This window comes from Emys orbicularis, chromosome 23 (assembly GCF_028017835.1).
Source record: "Emys orbicularis isolate rEmyOrb1 chromosome 23, rEmyOrb1.hap1, whole genome shotgun sequence".
NCBI lineage: Eukaryota > Metazoa > Chordata > Testudines > Emydidae > Emys > Emys orbicularis.
The window spans coordinates 6,424,321-6,444,554 of NC_088705.1; the positions used below are offsets into that span (position 1 = coordinate 6,424,321).

Genomic DNA, 20,234 nt, shown 5'->3' on the forward strand with positions numbered 1-20,234 from the left:
GCGACGTTCGGATCCACGTCCCGGCAGGTTATGGCCAACTCGGCCACTGTAGAAAACCTTGACGTAAGCTCGGAGACGGACACTGCTCCGGTGCCCCCAGCTCAGCTGACCTCCACCAAACAAAGCTATCAATCGCTCCCCCCCAGCCACCCTGCTGGCGAGGAGGAATTACGCCCTGGCCTCTGGGCTGCTGCCGAAGGACGGAGGGAGAAGGCAAGTCCGGGGATGGGGCCGACCTACCTCCAGAAGGTGGCGTAGATCACCAGCAGGGTCAGCAGGGCCATACAGGAGACGGCACAGCCGATCATGAGCGGGACGGAGGGAGTGCCGGAGGGGTCCATGGCCTGCCCGGGAGGAGAGAGGGAGAGAGGTGCTGAAAACGGGGAGGGGAGAAGCGTCCCGCCGGAGCCAGGCTCAGCAGCTGGAAGGAGGGAGCTCCCCCGAGCCACAGGGGGTGGAGCTGGCCAGTGGGGGGCAGTGGAGGGAGGGGGGAAGAATGGGTCTCAGCGCTGCCCCAGGGCTGTATCACTCACGTGCACAGCCAGTGTCCCTGGGGACCCGGAGGCTGCTCCCTCCCCACCCCAATCCCTGGAAAGCCCAACGTGCCCCAGCACACACCTCAAAAGCTCCTCCCCCAGTGAGCGGGGCAGAGCCCAAGGCCCCCTGGCACCAGGCCTCTCTTCCCTCCCCCTCCCAGGGGCCCATTGGCCTCCTGCGCGCTGGGGCTTTGGGCGGGAGGGCGGGGTGGCTTGACCGCAGCCTCTGGGCTGCCAAGGCACGTTCCTGGGGGCGCCTCTCCATCGTCCTGCCAACCGGGCACGCTCCCAGAATACCAATGGCCCGGCGCGGCCGCAGGGAGCTGGGTGGCGCTCGGCTTCGGGGGGGAGGGAGAACGCCCCGTCTGTGAGCGCTGGAGGGGGGAGCAGGACTCCCAGACATGAGGCAAGATGGCTCCTTTCACATCCCCTCCCGCCCCTGCCCTCCTCCCGTCTTGCCGCCTGGAAGACCTGCTAATGAGCCTTATAAATCCCACCAGGCAGCCTGCCTGTGACTGCTGCAGAGCACTGATCTCAGCACACACTGCAGTGCGGGGGGGGCTCCGAGGGGAGATGAGAGGAGCGGGGGGGAGGGAAGAGTGGGGCACTTCTCCACTCACTGCACAGCCGTGCAAGAGGGTCTATTCATGGGGGGAGGGGGCCGGGCTTTGCATGATGGGAAATCTCCAGGCAGCCGGGCATGGGACCCCTTCACCATAGCTGGCCCCCCTCTCGTTACAGCCCTCACCACCGCGACAGGGCAATGCCCCTTGGCTTGAATTCCAGTGCCCCAGTGTCCTGCCCCGCCCCTGGGCTCGCCCTCTGTGCCAGGGCTCACGCTCAGCCGGCAAAGGAGAGAGTCCAACGTTCGGGGCCTCGGCTTGAGAGACAGCACCTGGCCCTAGGGCGAGCAGCACGAGCCAAGCAGGACTCTGTATCCAGAACCCCGGGGAGGAGAGGGACACAATGCCCTGCCCCACCCCCCCATACCCATAACCCCAGGGGAGTTCAAGGCCAAAATGCCCTCCCTCCCCCCGTACCCATAACCCAGGGGAGGACCGGGCCAAAATGCCCTGCCCCTGCTACCATTTGTCCATTACCCTAGGAGAAGACAGGGCCAGAATGCACCTCTCCCCCACTGCAACCCCTGTACCCATAACCCTGGGGGGAGGCTGAGCAGCAGCAGGTGCACTTTGTGGGTGCCACACCCCCCCCCAGTGGGTTTCTGGGTGCCACACAGCTTGGGCCCATCGCTCTCAGCACGGGATAAAGCGGCGTGGGCTGGGGACAGGCGGGGGCCTGGGAGGAGCACCGAGCCCAGCCAGGAGGGCGCAGGGAGAGAGCCAGAGCCAGGGAACGAGGGAATGTGAAAGCAACAGGGGGAGAGGAGAGGAGAACGGGAAAGCGTCAGCGGAGGAGAGGCAGAGGGATGGCACGGGGGGGGGGGGGATCTCGGGAGCCCAGCACAAGCAGCAGCTGTCCCCTTCCCAAGCTCTTCCCTCATGAACGATTCCAACCTGTCACGAGGAATGGGGGACCCCCCTTCTCACCCCATCTCCAGCCAGAGCATCAGCTGTCCCCAGAGCCTCCCCCAGGCCCTGGCAGACAGCACCCCCCCCCCAGCATCAAAAAGCCACCACCATCCTCCCACTGGGGCGGGGATGGCTGGTGGAGTTTGTGCACGTCCCAGCCGCGCTCTCCAAGCAGGCAGGGGTTATTGTTACAGAACCCCAGAGATCAGCACTGGGTCCCACCTTGTGGCCTTGTTCCCGCGACGCTTCGGGACCACCCCCTACGATCAGACCCCCTCCAGCTGGCGTTCCCTGCCCCGCAATCCCACCCTGCTCCTGCTGCCGGTTCCTGCTCGGCTTGGGCCCAGCGACAGCCGAAGACAAGAAGGGAAACTGGAGGGCACTGGGCTGGTGCCACCTACCAGGTCCTTGGGCAGCTGGGCGAGGACGGCGTAGGTGGAGAGGTGGCTACACAGGCATTTGGTGTGAGCCGGGAGGGTCTCCAGCGTTTGGCAGCTCTCGGTGTCCCAGTTTCCAGAGCCCGCATCCCTGATTAATGGAACGGGAGAGCAGGAGAGAGAGTGATTTAAAATGATCAAACACAGAGCCCCTCGGCTTCCGAGCCGACTTAACCCTTCGCTGGCGCTGCCCACCCGACGGCCGCATTGGGCCCTACGGGGGGGAGGGGGGGTCTGAGCGGCGCTGGGGCAGGGTCTGGGCGGCTGCTTTAGCGCGTGACCCAGATGCTGGGGCAGAACCCTGCCCTTCCCCCCTCCTTGCCCCAGGCTGCGCTGACGAAAGCCAGCTCAGCTCCATCCCCCACACCCCCCTGCTCTTCCCCGCCCCCCCCAGACACTGGGGGGGCTGAACACTGCACACAGGCCTGATTTAATCTGAAGGCTCAGGTTGCTGGCTGGGGTCGGGGGTTAAACTCCAGCGAGGAAGGGAGGGGAGCCCGGCCCCAGGAAGGGTGGATGGAGGCCAGCCAGGGGTCAGAGCCAGCTCTCCCACACCCCACCTGGCTTTGGCCTCTTGTTTGTTCAACCCACCTGTATTGAAAGCTAACGAGAACAGAGGGGAATTAAATGAGCCAAGCCAGGATCCAGGTAAGTGATACAGCCCAGGACGGGGAGCACCCATGCAACAAGGCATTACAGCAACTGCACACGGAACAGCACACCTGCGAGGCTGGGCACGCGTGTGATCCGGGGCACGCGCGGGCTCACAGACACGTGGCTGACTGCGTGCCAGGCCACACAAAGGTGTGCAAAGCTGCCACTCCCACCCAGCTGGGGACACCCCTCCGCCCCAGATCAGCCCGGAGTTCACCCCTGGAAAACCCAACTGCGGCCTGAGCAACGCTCGCCCATTCCGGTTACCTTAGCCGATGGCACAGCTGGCACTGCCCTCCTGCGGAACTGCAGCGGGTGGGGCGCCCTGTGCTGAGTCAGCCAGCCACCAATGCAGCCAGCTGGGAGATGCCTCTTCACCCCCCTCTCGCCCCCCCCCCCGACCTTGCTCTGCTGTTTGGAAAGGAAATGGGAGGGAATGGAGCCAGCTGTACCAGGCCCTTTCCCAGCTCTCTGGGCCGAGAAGCCTGCCCGCCCTACCCACGTTCCTGCCCTGCGTGTGCTGCCGGGGCCAGTCGCGGGCTCAGGAGCGCTGGCGCTATGGAGGGTGGGACTGTTTCTGGCAGATACATTTTGAACGTACCCACCTTCCTGCAAGCACTACTCTGCCTGCAGGGGCCACCGCACAGGGACGTGCCTTGGTGCCCAGGCAGAAATGTACAATAGCATCAGCTTTGAAACACGGGACACAAAGGGCCCGCGGGCCCATGTGTCAGGTGGGTGTGCGAAGCCCTGCATCTGGGCATGCAAAGCCAGCAGTGACACGCCCCACCATGCCCAGGGCTGGAGCCCCCAGGCTCACCCAGTCCCAGAGCCCACGGCTGGCATTTGCAGAGGTGCCAGGTTCCCACAGTGCCCATTCGCTTCTACTGGCATGGGGGTGCCCAGCCCCTCTGGGGACCGGGCTCTGTGACAGCAGGCACCATGGACGGGCACTGGGCCCCACTGCCCCTCACCTTGCAGAGTCACTCACGCCGCAGCAAAGCACTGCCACATGGTAACGGGGGGTTCACTGCGGTTCGGGGCTGGGGCAGCTGAATGCAGCTGGGGTAAAACAAAGGCCCAGAGCTACCCAGGGCTGCTGGTTTAAGTGGCACCCGGGCGCCAAGCGCTACCATGGCAATGGCTGGGGAAGATTTTACCCTCCTCCAGCCAGGCATCCCCGCCTGGAAGCCTGCAGCAATGGGCCCCTCATTACTGCTTCGGGACGGGCCTGCAGGCAGCCGGAGCTGTGGGATCTCCCTGCAGCTAGGGCAGGTTCTGGGCCTTGGTGCCCTTTCTGAGCTGGTATCAAGGCTCCCGCCCCACTGACTGCCCAGCCCTCCTGCCACATCAAGGGATTGGCAACTACCCACTCCGGGCATTGGAGAGCCCTTCCTGGGTGCTCATTAGCCCATCACTTCAGAGATGCCAGCGATACCCGCTCCTTGCGATGGCAGCGGTTCTGGGTAAGGGGCAGGAGCCGCTTACCCAGGGTGTCAACGGATCAGGCCCCAGGCCTGCGTCCCCGAGAACTGGCTGTGCCCCGCCATGTTGGCTGCACAGCGTGCGTCAACTCCGAGCCGGGGAGGCCGGAACTGAAAGCCCAGCCCCCGATTTTGGTCAAGTCCAGCCTCTGGCCCATCTCGAGTCCCTCCCCAGCAGGGCTGCACGGGAACCAGTAACCCAGAGCGGGGAAGGCTCTGTCACCCATCCCCGAGCCACTGCATGCCCTCAGGGCCCCGGCAATGGCCTCGGGGGGGGGGGGGGTCCCTTTCCGGATTGGAGGTCGGAGCGTCACCGCCTGTCCACGGGAGGCGGCTGGCGTGGGACTGTACAACGCGGGAGGTGGGGGAGCGCGAGCCGTGGCTGCTGCGACGTGCCAAGGCTGACAGAGTTACAGCGCGGTTGCTCTGGCAACCCGAAGGGAGGCTGCAGGGCCGCGAGGCTGCGCTTGGCTAGATCCAGAGTTTGCAAGGCCAAAGGGACCCCCAGGATCGTCCCGCCCGACCCCCTGCCACGCAGGCCGCTGAACTCCCCCCACAACCGCCCCTGCAGGGACAGAAAGGGGCAGACAATAACGAGGTGCTAAGGCCAGGAGCACCCCCCCTTGGCACGGCCCCACTGGCCCCCAGCCCAGGCAGCACTGCTGTCAGAGCGCACAGCCAGGACCACTGGAGGCCACTGGCTCCCCCTCCCCAACGCCACAGCAATCTGCCCCACTTTATCGCTCTCCCGCCCGAGCGCTGCATGGCCCTGGCTCTCTGCTCCAGCCCGTCGTTAACAAACTGCATCTGGCAAGCTGCAGGCATCAATCTCCGGCTTCAAGCGGGCGCTAATCAATACCGGTATTAGCAAAATTAACCCACGGCCATAGGGGGCTTGGCCTCGTTCTGGTCTCCTCGCTCTTTAAATGTGGACGTGACCGCCCGGTCGGGGCGGGGAGAGGAGCCCATTAGATCTCTCCTTGCTGTATAATAACCCGTGCGCCAAGGATAACGAGATGGGGAGCTTTGCTCGGGGCTCTGCCTGGGATAACGGGAGCTTTCAGCTCGGGGGAGTGGACAGCACCACACAGGGCCCCCCATCTGGCTCGCTGGCTCCCTCCAGCCAATGGCCAGTCCCCTCCCTGAACGCCAATGAGGCTGGGGCGGGGAAGGCATCAGAGCAGCGGAGGGATCTACACCCCATTAACCCTCCAAGTGTGCGGGTGTGGGGGTCCCCTTCTCATCCTCCTCTCTCCTTGCCAAGAAGCCACAGGCTCGCCTGCCTCACCCACAACCCCCCTCACCCAGTCCCTGGTCCTGCCCAGTCAACCTGCCTCTCTGCATGGGGCTCTGCAGCCAAGATGGGTGGGTGGGCAGTGCCTGTGGGGCGGCTGGGGGCCTGGGCAGCCTGTGGCGCAGGGGGATCGGGGAAGGTTTGCAGCAGCAGGGAGGCTGGGCACCTGCCCTCTCCATGTCACCCGCCGTTCCACGGCCCGGCTGACACTGCAGGGTGGGGAGGCGGCTGGCTCTCACCACCCCGGAGGTGCGTCCACCTCCCACGCTCTGCGGCAGGAGGACAGTGTGTAGTGAACGCCCTGCAGAGAGCCCAGCCTCCAGCACAGAGCCCTCAGCTACCCAGGAAAGGCAGGTGGGTGCCAACTCCAGACCCTGCAGGGAGACCAGGCCCAGGTCCGGGTGCAAGTGCCTGCCAGAGGCTGGAGAGCAGAGGGGCTGCGCCATGGGCAGCAAGGGGCTAACAAACCACAGGGGTCACCCTGACAGAGCCCAGGGCAGGCTGGCATACAGCCCAGCTGCAGCGGCTGGAGGGGAAGGAACAGCCTGTGCCGCTGCTGGGTGAGCAGACGGGTGCCGCTCTGCGAGGGTGGGCAGGCTCCAGTCTCCAGGCAGAGGGTGCTGCCATGGGGAAGGCCGGGGATGGGGAGGGCAGCACACAGGGCCCAGTGCGCCTGTTCCATAGGCCCCAGCTCTGGCTCCAGCGAGCGGCAGGCTCTCCTCCATGGCACAGAGCCAGCCCCCCTCTTTGAGGCCCCGCCACCATCCAGGGAGCCCCCCGAGAGACATGCCGGGCCCAAAGCTGCACTCACGCTTTGGAGTAGTCCCAGGTGACGCACTGCGGGTGCGAGGTGCCCTGCAGACAGACAGAGTTGGGTTAGCAGAGACCCGGGGCAGGGACGGGGACGCTCCTTCTCTCCCCGCCCCCGCTCTCACCCGCCTCTCTCTGGCTCCGGCCATGGTGGGCGGGAGACACTCTCCAATCTGAGCACAGCCTGCTGCTGCCCCCGTTAGCCTCATGACTACCTGCCCGCCACAGCACGGGCCCCTAGAAAGTGGCACAAGGGAGGGCACCAGCAGGGGCCGCAGCGTCTGGTGTCTCAGCAGCATTGAAGCCAGGCAGACTGGTAACACGTGGCCAGGGAAACTTCCCCCGCAGCCCCCAGCCAGGGGAAGCGGCAGCAGCTCTGGGCTGCGCCTCACTCGCCCAAGGTCAAGCCAGGCTCTGTGGGTGGGGACTGAGGGCACCGAGGACTGGAATAGCAGGGGTATGGGTTTGGATGGCAGGGCACTTGCCCGGCTGAGAGGAAGGGCGGGCACACAGGACTGGGACTGCAGGAAGGCTGTGGGTGGAGCAGGGGCCCGCAATAGCAGGGCATGCAGGGGTGGGCGACGGGTGAACATTTCTCTGCCCTCATGATGGGGCCCGGCGGACGTCTGAGACCCCCCTCGGAATGCACAGCACTTACATTGAGCATGTGGGACAGCTCCACTGAGATCAGGGGCTCCGTGGGCTTGGTCGGCGGGCGCACGGTCACGGTGAGCACTCGGGACGTGACGGCCAAGGGGCTCCTGTGGAGACGAGGGAACACGCTGGAGCCAGGACACAGCGCAGGACGTTACAGGCGTCAGGACAGGGCTCTCTGGGAGCTGGTACGTCCTGCTGTTGGTCACATGCGTATTGCGTGTGTGTGTGTGTGAGAGCGTGTGTGCGCACACAGCGTTGCAGGACTGTCTTTGCTCATGCACCACGTTGTATGAGCTGCGTGTGCATCTCCTTACACACGGTATGTATAAATGATAAGCAGTGAAGGGGCCTGACCTCGGGCATAACTCCGGCCCTGGAACTTCCCTGAATTTAATTCCTGTTCGATCTAAAACGCACGTTTAAGAAAAACTTCCCAGCTTGATTTAAAAATTGCCGAGGACGGAGAATCCACCACCAGCCCTGGTAAGTCGTTAACTACCCTCACTGCTTTCCAGTCGGAATTTGTCTCGCTTCAGCTTCCAGCCATTGGACCTTGTTCAATCTTTGTCTGCTAGACAGAAGGGCCCACTATCAAATTTCTGCTCCCCGCGGAGGTACCTCCAGACGGCGACTGAGTCCCCCTTTCCCATTCTCTGGGTTAGGCTAAACAGGTCAAGCGCCAGGAGTCTAGCCCTGTAAAGCATGTTTTCCGATCCTCTCCCCATGTCGCTGCATATCCACAACTGGGGATGGTTTTGCCTGTGCCTGGGCATTGTGTATGAACGTCTGACTCCTTGACCGTGCACGTGTGTGTGTGTGTGTGTGTGTGGATACACCCCCCCCCCGTATGTTGGGGATGGAGAGTGTGCACAGGTGCAGTTTTGTTTGTGCATGGGTGAAGTGTGTGTGTATGGGGGGAGGGATAGCTCAGTGGTTTGAGCATTGGCCTGCTAAACCCAGGGTTGTGAGTTCAATCCTTGAGGGGGCCATTTAGGGATCTGGGGGCAAAAATCTGTCTGGGGATTGGTCCTGCTTTGAGCAGGGGGTTGGACTAGATGACCTCCTGAGGTCCCTTCCAACCCTGATGTTCTATGATAACCAAAGCCCCAATAGGGTCCACCCCCTCCCTTACCCGCACTTGATCCTGAATCCAGGAACCAGATCTGCCCAGTGCTCAGTTCTTCCCCTCTCCCCACTCACGCTCAGGACATGCAGCAATAACTCCAGCAAGGCCACAGATCAGGGCACACGGCTGTGGATCGCCCCCATGCAGGGCCCAGCCTTGTCCTCCCCCCCCCCCCCTTCCATGGCTGCATTTCAATGTAACGAGCGACTCAGGGCCCCACCATCCCCTGCCCCATTCGGAAGCCCTGGTTCCTGCCCCCACGCCCCGGCTGGCCACCCACCTGGGAGGAGGTAAGATGAGCCCCAGAGTGCGGTACAGGATGGCCCCGATCACAAAGTACGACGACTCGTCCATTTCTGCAGAGAGAAGGGAAGGGGACAGAGCAACGGTGAACAGGGGCCGGCATCCGTCCCTGGGGCCCGGCTCCGCTCACACCCCAGCCTGGGGGCGGGGACACACGTGGCCCTCCTGGAAAGGGCTGCAAGTCGTTACGCGCCCCCCTCTTCCAATGCGCACCCTTCCCCGTAGCCTGGGAATGCAGACAGGCCCCTTCCCCTGCCCTCCGGGCGACGGGGGTGGCTCCATCCAGAGGAAGAGGTTACAGTGGGGGAGTGGAAGCTAGGACTCCTGGGTTCTATTCCCTCCCTGCTGTGACTCGCTGGGGTACGTTGCTGAATGGCTCCGCGCCTCTGTTTCCCCACCTGTAAAAGGGGGTTAACAGTGCCGACCCGCAGCTGGGAAGGGGAAGGGCTTTGGGAGCCCTGCTAAAGCACCACCATGCAGGGGGAATAGCAGCCGTCCCCAGCACGTGCCAGTCCAGCCATGTCTGTGTCCCAGGGTGCACTTGGCTACCCAGCCTGCCTCTCTTCCAGTGGCCCATCTCACAGGACAGCCAGCAGAGTCTGACACCCAAGTCCAGCCCAGGGCGTGTCCCCCATGGACAGAGAGAGAGGCCCACAGGTGACCCAGGTCCATGTCACAGGACGGCCCCAAAGCCCAGCTCGAGGGCAGCCTGCGTTCACCCCCCAGCCGATGCCACGCAGATTTTTAATCAACATTAACAGGTAATTGAAAGATTAAAACCTTCGCAGGCTCCATGCGCTGGGCTGGGAACCACCGTTTGTACCTCTTTACAGAGCAACCATGGAGAGAACGGCAAATCAACTGCAGCCGCTTGTTTGGATCCGCGTCCAAACAACCGTCACAGCAGCCAAACCAGCTGGCACGCACACGGGCACACACAAATATACACACACGCAATCACCTGTGACCATGCACACAAGGCACATGTGCATTTGCTCCCATGCGAACTTTGCAAATGTGCCTTCACAAACATACCCGCACACACATGAACAAGGACACCTGCATCATGCACACGCAGATGGGGATGCAGACACACATGGGCATTTGCACACCTGCATGCAAACACACACCTCGCCTGTGTGCATACACAAACCGACACACACACACACACGTAATCACATGGGAACAAACACACAGACACGCATACACAGCCACCCCTGCTGCTCTCCTCCCGGGGGCCCCGGCCCTGCCTTACCAGAGGAGGAGAGGCTCAACACCGACTTGGGGATGAAGAGCTTATCCTCCGAGTGGCGGGCCCAGTCCTTCATGCCCCGGCGCCCCTTCATGGGGAAGTTGATGTCGCTGGAGACGGCCGAGACGGGCTCTCTCTGGATGCTGATCACTGCCAGGGAAGCGACAGGGAGAAAGGGTCACTTCCAGCTCACGCCTGCCTGGGCACATTGGCCAAGCTCAGGCTACCCCGGCGCCCCTGCCCACGGGCCTCCTGGGAGCCCGCCTGGCGCAGCCCTGCAGGGGCCACGTGCCTCCTGCCACCTCCACTCGCCAGGGCTCCCAGCCTCTCTGCTGCTGCACTGGCCTGGGACCCCTCACGCCCCCCTCAGAATAAAGCGGCCCCAGGCCCTGCCGCCTCCGCGGGCCGCCCCAGCCCAGCCACTCACCCAGGTTGTCGGTAACCACGAGGGAGCTCTGGAAGGCCTTCAGCGCGTCCCCCACCAGATGGATGAAATCTTCCACCACCTTCATGAGGTGCACGGAGCCAGGGGACACCTGTGGGCACAGAGAGGGGGAGAGGCTACCACAGGGGCCCAGGTACGGCGGGGAGAGAGGAGTGGAAGGGGGCTAAAACAGGGGCCCAGGTATGGCGCGGGGGAGCAGGGGGTTGGACTAGATGACCTCCTGAGGTCCCTTCCAACCCTGATGTTCTATGATAACCAAAGCTCCTTGCCACATGCCCCCACTGATGGGGAATGGGGCAGGAAGGACCTGGACGGTTCCAAAGGGTCCCCCCAAATCATCCGCGGGGGACACCCCAAACTTCCCAGAGTGTGGGGGGGGGGGCGGACAGGAGCTAGCGCTGATCCAGGCCATGCTTAGCCTTAGGGGAAGGGGCAGGTGTTGTGGGGAGGGGGTTCCCTGCCCAGGCACCGGCCCCAACCCTTTCATCCAGAGACCCCTCCCCACAGGCGGCCCCCAGCCCCATACCTCCCACAGCAGCAGACAAGGCCACAGAAAAGCTCCCAGACCAGGTGCCCTCTAGATGGGGCTGAAGCCAAAGGGCCACCTGCTGATTGGGGCGCCTCCTTGCCCCTCCAGCCTAGGCAGGGCACTGGAAGGGCAGCCCCACAAGCTGGGCTGGCAGCCCTGGCACCATGCCGCCCCCTGCTCCATCGAGAGCCTGTCACAGCCACAGTCATGCTGCGCCGGCTGAGCGCCTGCCTCCCTGGCCGGCTGGCGCCCATCCCTGAGCGGCCGGCTCACCTGCTGGGCGTCCTCCCACTTGTCTCTGTTCTCCAAGTCCACCATGTAGCTGACCACCTGGAAGAAGCGCTGCAGGGAGTGGAGGAGAGGAGAGGAGGCGTGAGGGGGTGGCTTTGTGACGCAAGGGGGCATGGGACAGGGCATAGGCGCCGACTCCGTGTGTGCTCCGGGGCTGGAGCACCCATGGAAAAAAATTGGTGGGTGCTCAGCACCCACCAGCACCTCCCCGTGGCCCTGCCCCGCCCCCTTGCTCCAGCTCACCTCCGCCTCCTCCGCGAGCGCGCCGCTGTGTCCTGCTTCTCCTCCCTCCCAGCGCTTGCGCCGCGAAACAGCTGATTCGTGGGGCAAGGAGGGAGGGGGAGGAACGCGGAGTGCTGGGGAAGAGGCGGGGCTGGGGCGGGGATTTGGGGAAGGGATCCAATAGGGGCAGGGAGGGGGAGGAGTTAGGGTGGGGACTTTGGGGATGGGTTTGGAATGGGGGCAGGGATGGGGTGGAATCGGGGCAGGGCCAGGGCACCCAGCGGCGTCGGAGAAAGTTGGCGCCTATGGGACAGGGGGCTTCCCCCGGCCATGTCTGGGAGCCTCGAAATTCCACTGCCCTGAGAGTACCTGCACCTGCACCCCCAGGCAGCCCTGTCACCCACACACCCAGACAGGACCCCCCAAACCCCCGCCCCAGCTCCAGCTCCATCTGGGATTCTTCCTGGCCCTGCTGCGACCACCTTGGTTGCTCCCAACTGAGCGTCACCAACTCCCCCCCAGCTGCCGGTGGAAGCCGAGCATCTCCACCAGCTCCCCCCATCCACCAGCTCAGACCCAGGCCAGCTTCGGCTGCTGCTTGTTAGCCCGGCAGCACCAGCCTGGGGACGGGGGGACCCCCATGCACATGGGTCCAGAGATGGCAAGTGAAACCACAGAGCCAGACACAAAAGGGGTGAGGCCCCCATAACAATGCCAGAGAGAGGGCAGGGAAAGGCAGCCACGCTGGCCTTTCACGGGGCCTGAGCCGGGCCCCGGCTCGTCGCAGGGGCCGGCCGGGCGGTACCTGCACGTCGTCGGAGGAGGGGACGTAGGTGGCCCTCTTGAAGGTGTCGGTGACGTTGCGCAGGATCTCCACCGAGAAGAGCAGGTCCCCGCTGTAGTACGTCCTGCGGGCCATCAGCTCCAGCAGGCTCTGCACCACCTGCGACATGCCCTCGCCCGCCAGCATGCGCTGCCCCTTGGCCAGGTGCTCCCGCAGCTTTCCGCGCAGAGGGACAGAGATGGGGGGGAGGGGAGAGATTACCCAGCAGCAGGGGGTTCCCCAGGTCCCTCTCCCAACCCACCCTGAGGCAGCAGCCGGACAGGAGTCCTGTCTGGGAACAGCATGGACATCCACAGGAGCCACCAGGGTGGTTACCCATGTCCCACCCCCAGCACACACGGCCCCTCCCGGGGAAGTTCCCCGTGTCCCACACCATCCCAGGAGCCACCACTGCAGGGCCCAGGGCCTCGCCCCTCTTCCGCCAGGCAGGAAGGTGCCATACCCACGCCAACTCCCCTCCTGGCCCCACACCGCAGCCCCTGAGCCCCCGCGGCCCCCCAAAGGAGGGTGTGGGGCTGGTGGATTAGAGTAGGGGTCAAGGAAATCAGGAACGCTGGGTTCTAGTCCAGCTTCGCCACTGAGTCACTGTTCCAGGTGAGTCACTCCCCTACCCCGTGCCTCGGTTTCCCCATATGTCAAATGGGGATATCGCTAGTCAAGGCAGCTCCTTGATCTACCTCAGCAGAGTGCTTGGCCTTGCCAGGGAACAGGACAGACAGCGAGAACGGGGAAGATGGCAACACAGAGGGATAATTAGCATCAGCCCCCTCCCCGAACCCGGGGCGGGCGGGGGAAGGAGCCGGGGGCAAGGATGTTAATTAGGTTCCATTGCAATGAAATATTCATGCAAAGCAGCATTTTCACTGGCAGCTGGGGGGAGCCAGGGGCTGCTTGGCTGCTCTGTACTGGGGGTGCTTTTGTCTGTCAATCGCGAGGGCCACCCAGCTTCGGAGTACACCTTCTCTGGGAAAGGGGAGGGGGCGGGATCGGATGGGGGGCAGGCTGGCTTTGCAGGGGCTCCCCTCTCTCCCTTTAACGAGGCATACGGTGGGGAGGAGCCATGCAAGGCCAGGAGATCAGAGCCCGCCAGGACGGGCATGCCTGCAAGGTGTGCCTGGGGGGCCCGGTGTCCTGCCCAACCAGAGGGATCGCGGCAGAACTGGAGTCGCGGGTCAGTCCCCGCTGCCTTGAGCCGCAATTGCTTCTCGGGCAGCTTGTGGGGTGGGGGAAGAGGGGGGCAGACAACAGGGATGAGGAGGGAAGGGTCACAAAGGGTTAATGAGTAAGTGGGGGTCACTGGGGTGGAGTCAGCTGGGGGGCGGGGCTCCCAAGAGCGGAGAGGGGCTGGGAGAACTGGAAGCCAAGGGAGGAAGGACAGATCAGACGGAGCATCAGCGGCCAGGCACAGGGACCTATCGGCCCAGTGGGAGCCCCGTGGCCCGGGCGGATCAGCAGAGGGGACGGGGCTGGCCCCGGGGAGGAGGAATGAGGCACCATCTCCTGCAGCAGCGACTGTAGCAATCCCCACCTCTGGAGAACGCCAGATCAAAGCCCCCCTCCCCGCCCCCCCCCCGGCCACTTCAAACCACGGCCCAGGCCCCCAAGCCCCCTTCGGGACGAGTTCCACGGCAAGCCCTGGGACCCCCCAGCTGGCCAAGAAACCAGAGTCCCCCCAGGAATGACCCCTGCACCCAGGTGGCTGCCTGCACAGGGCACACGGGGCAACGTGGGGGGTGCTCAGCAGAGGGGCCGGGGCCGGCACTGGGCACAGAGCTGGCAGGGGGCTGGCTGGGCTCTCCCCCTGTGCGAGGGAGTCTCAAAGCAACGCAGCCACCGGCACTGCCAAGGCGTCGGGGTGAAAGGCAGCGAAGGTGGCACCGGGGGCGGGGGGGGGGGGGGAGCGTGCGGGCCCGCCGGCGTGTGCACCTACTGAGAGATGTAAGTATCTGTACTCGTGCGAGATGCACCGGGCAAAGCTGGGCACGCCCCAGTACGCCACCCCGTGGGCGTTCAGCAGGCACCGGCGGCTGGCGGATCCTAGACAAGAGGGGAAAAGAAGCATGGAGCACCCAGCCTGTGCAGCCCGAGCGCCGCAGCCCCTGCCCCCACCCTGCCCCCACGCGGCCCCCCCCACTCTGCCCCCCAGCCCCAGTGCCCGCAGCCCCTGCCCCAACCCGCCCCCCAGCCCCAGTGCCCGCAGCTCCTGCCCCCACCCCCCAGCCCCAGAGCCCCCAGCCCCTGCCCCCACGCCGCCCCTCAACCCCAGTGCCCGCAGCCCCTGCCCCCACGCCGCCCCTCAACCCCAGTGCCCGCAGCCCCCACCCCCATGCCACCCCCCAGCCCCAGAGCCCACAGCCCCAGTGCCCGCAGCCCCTGCCCCCATGCCACCCCCCAGCCCCAGAGCCCACAGCCCCTGCCCCCAACCCGCCCCTCAGCCCCAGTGCCCACAGCCCCTGCCCCCACCCCACCCCCCAGTCCCAGAGCCCACAGCCCCAGTGCCCGCAGCCCCTGCCTCCACCCCGCCCCCCAGCCCCAGTGCCTGCAGCCCCAGCGCTCACAGCCCCCAGGCCCAGCTCCAGTGCCTGCAGCCCCCCAGAGCCAACGCCCACAGGTCCCCCCAAGTCCCAGCATCTGCCCCCAGGCTCCCAGCTCCAGCAGCAGCCTGCGGCCACCCCACAAGGTGCCCTGGGGAAGCCGGGGTGCGAAGCCGGGCCGGGGAATCAACGCGTCTAGGAAGGCAGCAGAACTCCTCGGGGGCCCAGCAGCGTTAGCTGGGGCGTGCGGCCCTGGAGCCAGGCTGCTGCCAGGGGGTCCCGGGGAGCAGGCAGAGGCACGACAGAAAAGAGCCTGCTGGCACGTGACTCCCGTAGCCCACGTGCCTCGCCCCCCTCCCCGCTCGGCTCGCAGCCTGGGGAGGGAGCTGGGGCGGGGACGGAGCCTCGGCCGCTCACCGGTGGCGTTGGGTGGGCACTTGTTGTAGATGATCTCGCCAGCGGCCGTCTTCTTCCAGGTCATCAGCAGGACGTACTCATCCTTGCACATTTCGTGGTAGGCTGCCAAGGGAATGCGAGGGTGAGACGGGCCCCCGGACGGCTGCTCTGCACGGATGGGCCACTAGAATGGTGGGGGGGCGGGTGCTGGGCGGGACTAGCAGGCGTGTGGCAGGTCAGCTGGGGTGGAGGGAGGACTGGCTTGTGTCAGGCAGACTGGCTTGAGAGGGAGCTGGACGGACGGCAGGAGGGTGGAAGGACAGATGGAAGGAATGCAGGAGGGTGGGTGGAATGATGGATGGAGGGACAGTGGGCGGGTGGAAGGACGGACGGACAGATGGATGTAGGGACAGCAGGTGGGTGGAAGGATGGACGGACAGACAGAGAGACAGCAGGTGGGTGGAAGGACGGATGGACAGACAGAGAGACAGAAGGCGGGTGGAAGGACGGACGGATGGACAGACGGATGGAGATACAGCGGGCGGGTGGAAGGACAGATGGACAGACGGATGGAGGAACAGCAGGCAGGTGGAAGGACGGACGGACAGACAGAGAGACAGCAGGTGGGTGGAAGGACGGATGGACAGACAGAGAGACAGAAGGCGGGTGGAAGGACGGACGGATGGACAGACGGATGGAGATACAGCGGGCGGGTGGAAGGACAGATGGACAGACGGATGGAGGAACAGCAGGCAGGTGGAAGGACGGACAGGCAGACAGAGAGACAGCGGGCGGGTGGAAGGACGGACGGACAGACAGAGAGACAGCAGGTGGGTGGAAGGACGGACGGACAGAGAGACAGCAGGTGGGTGGAAGGACGGACAGAAGGTGGGTAGGGAGAAGGACAGATGGCTAGAGGGAGCGCAGGTGGGTGGAAGGACAGACGGATGGCTCGCTGGGTGGGTGTCAGGGCAGGACAGGAGGAGGAGGAGCTGGCTGGATCGAAGGGTATCAAACCAGCTGGCCAGAGGGAGGCAGAGTCCCTGGGTCCCATCGCGGTGACAGGCCGAGGCGGGGGAGCCCCCGTGCTGGGCTGGAGGCTGAGCAGGGGTCGGCAGACTCTCCGCCAAGTACCTGGGCACTTCTTCTCGTTGCACGTCTTGACCTCCTCTCCGGAGCCCTCACACGGGTAGCCTTGCATGCCCGTGCCCTGGCACATCCGGAAACGTCTCTGCCAGCCCGTGTCGCACGTCTTGGAGCACAAGCTCCAGTGGTTCCACGGGCCCCACTTGCCATCGGCTGCCGGGGGAGCAAGAGACGCGTGTTAGGGCCCTGCTCCGGGCGGCGGGGGGACCAGACAGACGAGCGAGAGGGATTGCCAGAGACCGGGACACGGCCGCGCCAGCTCAGAATGACTTTAATCAAATATTCTACAGATTATTAAACCCATTAATCAATCGTTTCGGCCTCGTTTCAACCAAACGAGACAAATGTCCCCTCGTGTCCCAGGGTGTCCTTGGCTAATTAGCGCCACCCCCGGTATTCCTGTCCTTTCGGCCCCAACACACCCGCCCCCCCCAGACCCACACTCCCGCCCTCTGCCTGCCAATCCAGGGAGCCCAGACAGAGCCCGCCTGCCCTCCGCAGGACCCCCTCTGCCCACTGCCGGGCCCCTGTGTGCAGGGCTCCAGCCCCTACGCAGCTCCCCATCCCCCCTGCTTCCCCTCCTGATGCTCCCTTATTCAGTCCATTTGTGGCACCCCCGCAGGGCTGGGCGACCCCCACCCCAATGGGTCAGAGTCCGGTGCCACCGCAGAGTCCAGGGAGACACCGGCGAGGTTCGAGGCATCAGCTTCCCGGCACTGCACAACGGTGGGTCAGTATCGCTACCAACCTTGTATAGATGGGGAAACCGAGGCATGGAGCAGGGAAGCAACGCGCCCCGGGACTCTCAGCAGAGGCGTGGAACAAGCCAGGCTTCCTGCCTCCTAGCCCAGTGCACCAGCTGTTGGGTCACGCCGCCCGGCCTCGCCACTCGCACCCAGATCCAGGAGGGGGAGCGGGCGCCCTTCGAACTGGCCCAGAGAGCGTCCGGTTTGCAGCACCGCACGCTGATCTCGGACCCTGGGGGGGCTCAGCCACCTGGCTCCGGTCTCTGCCAGGGAGGAGCCCCTCCCCAGATGTTCTCTCCCCCCTCCGCCGAGGCGGCCCAGCAGCCTGGATGAGCCGCGTGACCCGCCAGGAGCCGGCGCCCCCGACCTTTCCAGGCAGCTCACGGCAGCCAAGTGACATTTAAAGGTCAGCAGGCGCGTGACAGCGTCTGCCATTACTTTGCACTGGGCCTAACACCCGCCCTCCCTCGAGGGCTGGGTGCACAGGGCCTGGCTGGACCCACCCGAGGGGCCGGGACTGACTGGGGATGGGGGAAGGATCAGGAGACCTGTCCACCCCCATCCCGGGGCCGCCTCGCGCAGACCTGCTCGCCCCGCGCTGGCTGTCAGGTGCAGGCCCCATCCTCAGCACTGAAGGGCCAAGGTTCGGGAAAGGTCCTTGGCTCCGCTCCGTGCGCATGTGAGTCTATGAGCTAGCTCCACCCTGCGCTAGTGCCCGCTTGTGCACACTCTCGTGCACTTCCTGGGATGTGTGCTGGGTCCTGGCAGCAACTGACCAGCCACGGGGCCTCGGCAGGGCATCTGCCCCTGCGTGCGCGCATGAGCGGTTGTGAAGGTTCATGCCTACGTGCTCAGTTCCCGATGCTGCTGGGAGTGCTCGTGCACGGCCGCATTCCCGGAGCTGCGTCCCGAGTCCGTGCACGCAGGCCAGCTAGCTCCCGGTGCCAACGCGAGCGCTCGCACAGATGCTTGTGCACCCCCCTCTCTCTGGGAGCCACGGCCCCACGGCAGGCCCACGACTCCGCCGTGCCACGGGGCTAGCGCTCGAGCCCAGCGGGGAGCTGCAACCGTCACCAAGCGAGCAGGCGATGAAGGGCAGCGATCCCCACCCAGGGCCCTGGAGCCTCCCCACCATCCCGGGGCACAGATCACGGACGCTCAAGCACTGGGGAAGCACATGTGAGCGTGTAGCCCCATGGCAGCGTGTCTGAGCTCAGCTCATGAGCGGGAGCCCCTAGCGCCCAGGAGACGGTGCCCCCCAGCTCTGGACGTACCCTTCCCCCAGCTCCTCTGCTTTAGCTCTCCTAAACGCTGACAGATCAGCTCTATGGTGGGGAGAGGCAGCCGGGGCCCATCTGTCACCGTCGCCTGCTGACGGGCAGTTCCATGCCTGCTACTCGGGGATTAGCGTTCCTATGGAGCGCAGCTGGCGCCCCAGACGGGTTCACGGGGCCTGTCTGCGGCTCAGTTTAAAGGTGTTTACGCCGAGTCTGGGCCCCAGCCCGGGGCCTGCCATGGAGCAGATGCCAGCTGCTGCGGTGGCCACAGGCTAGGAGGGACAGCCAGAGCTCCTGGATGCAGAGATCCCGAGAGAGCAGCTGAGACCGGGCTCAGAGACCCAGGACTGCAACCGCCACCTGGCTCGGGGAGCAGGACAGAGCCCACTCCATAGTGAGCCCCACGCAAACCTGGATCCAGGAGACAGGCCACGCTGCACAGAGGGGTCAGGCAGCTGGGGGCAGCGCCAGCTCCTCCCACTGCACATCAGCTGGGGGCGGCTCAGCACTGATCAAACCCCCACTCACTGAGCAAGCCATGTCAAGTGCGAGGGCACAGGGATCCCCCGACCCCGGCGTAGCATCACCGCTCACACCCACAGTGACGCACGGGGATCCCCCGACATGGCATCGCTGCTCACATCACAGCGACGCACGGGGATCCCCGCCCCCTGACACGGCACCGCCCCTCACACCCACAGCGACGCACGGGGATCCCCACACACATGCATGGCACCATCGCTCACACCCACAGTGACACAAAGGGATCCCCCCCAAAGGCATGGCACCACTGCTCACACCCATAGTTAGGCACGGGGATCCCCCCACACAGGAATGGCACCACCGCTCACACCCATAGCGACACACAGGGACCCCCTGCCCCCAACAGGGCACTGACACTGACATCCACCAGAATGCATGGGGACCTCCCAACGTGGCACCACTGCTCACATTCAGAGCGACACACAGGGACCCCATCCCCAATGTGTCACTGCCACTCACACACCCTGCGACGCACGGGGACCTCCCAACGCGACATCGCCACTCACACCCATAGCGGCACACAGGGACCCCACCCCCGATGTGTCACTGCCGCTCACACACCTGGCGACGCACGGGGATCCCCCGACACGGCACCATTGCTCACACCCAGAGCGACACACGGGGACACCCCCCCCGACACGGCACCACTGCTCACACCCAGTTACTGCAAGGGGGCATTTACCCTCCCAGAGGTGCTCCTGCTCTCCCCCTAGAGTCCCTGTGCAGGCGTTGGGTCCCAACATGCCACATGTGGCCTGGTCTGTGCCAGAGCAATGCCCAGCACCGTGTCCCCAACCTCTCTGAGCTCTGACGCCCTCCCCGTGGCCTGTCCCAGCTCCGCCCGAGCCCCCCGCCCCCACACAGCACGCAGGAGCCTTACTTGGGCAGTCAGGGCTGGTGCACTCCCTGGCGTCGGCGTGGGCTCCTTTGCACTCCGCCCAGCCGTGGCCCGAGACGCTGCATTTGCGCGTGCGCTGCTGGGTCCCGTTGGAACACGACACCGAGCACCGGCTCCACGAGCCCCACTCCAGCCACTGACCTTCCACTGCCAGGGAAAGCACAGGAGAGAAGGTGGTTAGTGCAAACAGGAGCTGGGGGGATGGGGGGCAGGGGCAATTCCTCATGGCCCCGGTTTCCAGATCCGGGCACGAACCTCGTCCTCCCCTATCCAGTTAT

General features: G+C 64.9%; 1 protein-coding gene across 1 annotated transcript in view; it reads right to left on the bottom strand.

The window, feature by feature from the left end:
* ADGRB2 (adhesion G protein-coupled receptor B2) overlaps window positions 1-20,234 on the bottom strand; it is a 74,788-nt gene that overhangs the window by 27,436 nt on the left and 27,118 nt on the right. The window contains exons 5-17 of the mRNA XM_065421890.1: window positions 19,939-20,103; window positions 16,481-16,645; window positions 15,368-15,469; window positions 14,347-14,453; window positions 12,378-12,572; window positions 11,333-11,401; window positions 10,513-10,621; window positions 10,089-10,235; window positions 8,811-8,958; window positions 7,406-7,508; window positions 6,749-6,792; window positions 2,470-2,596; window positions 241-344 (exon numbers count right to left, since the gene is read on the bottom strand). Coding sequence (XP_065277962.1) covers window positions 241-344; window positions 2,470-2,596; window positions 6,749-6,792; window positions 7,406-7,508; window positions 8,811-8,958; window positions 10,089-10,235; window positions 10,513-10,621; window positions 11,333-11,401; window positions 12,378-12,572; window positions 14,347-14,453; window positions 15,368-15,469; window positions 16,481-16,645; window positions 19,939-20,103 — 1,585 coding nt within the window. The remainder of the gene's footprint in view (window positions 1-240; window positions 345-2,469; window positions 2,597-6,748; window positions 6,793-7,405; window positions 7,509-8,810; window positions 8,959-10,088; window positions 10,236-10,512; window positions 10,622-11,332; window positions 11,402-12,377; window positions 12,573-14,346; window positions 14,454-15,367; window positions 15,470-16,480; window positions 16,646-19,938; window positions 20,104-20,234) is intronic.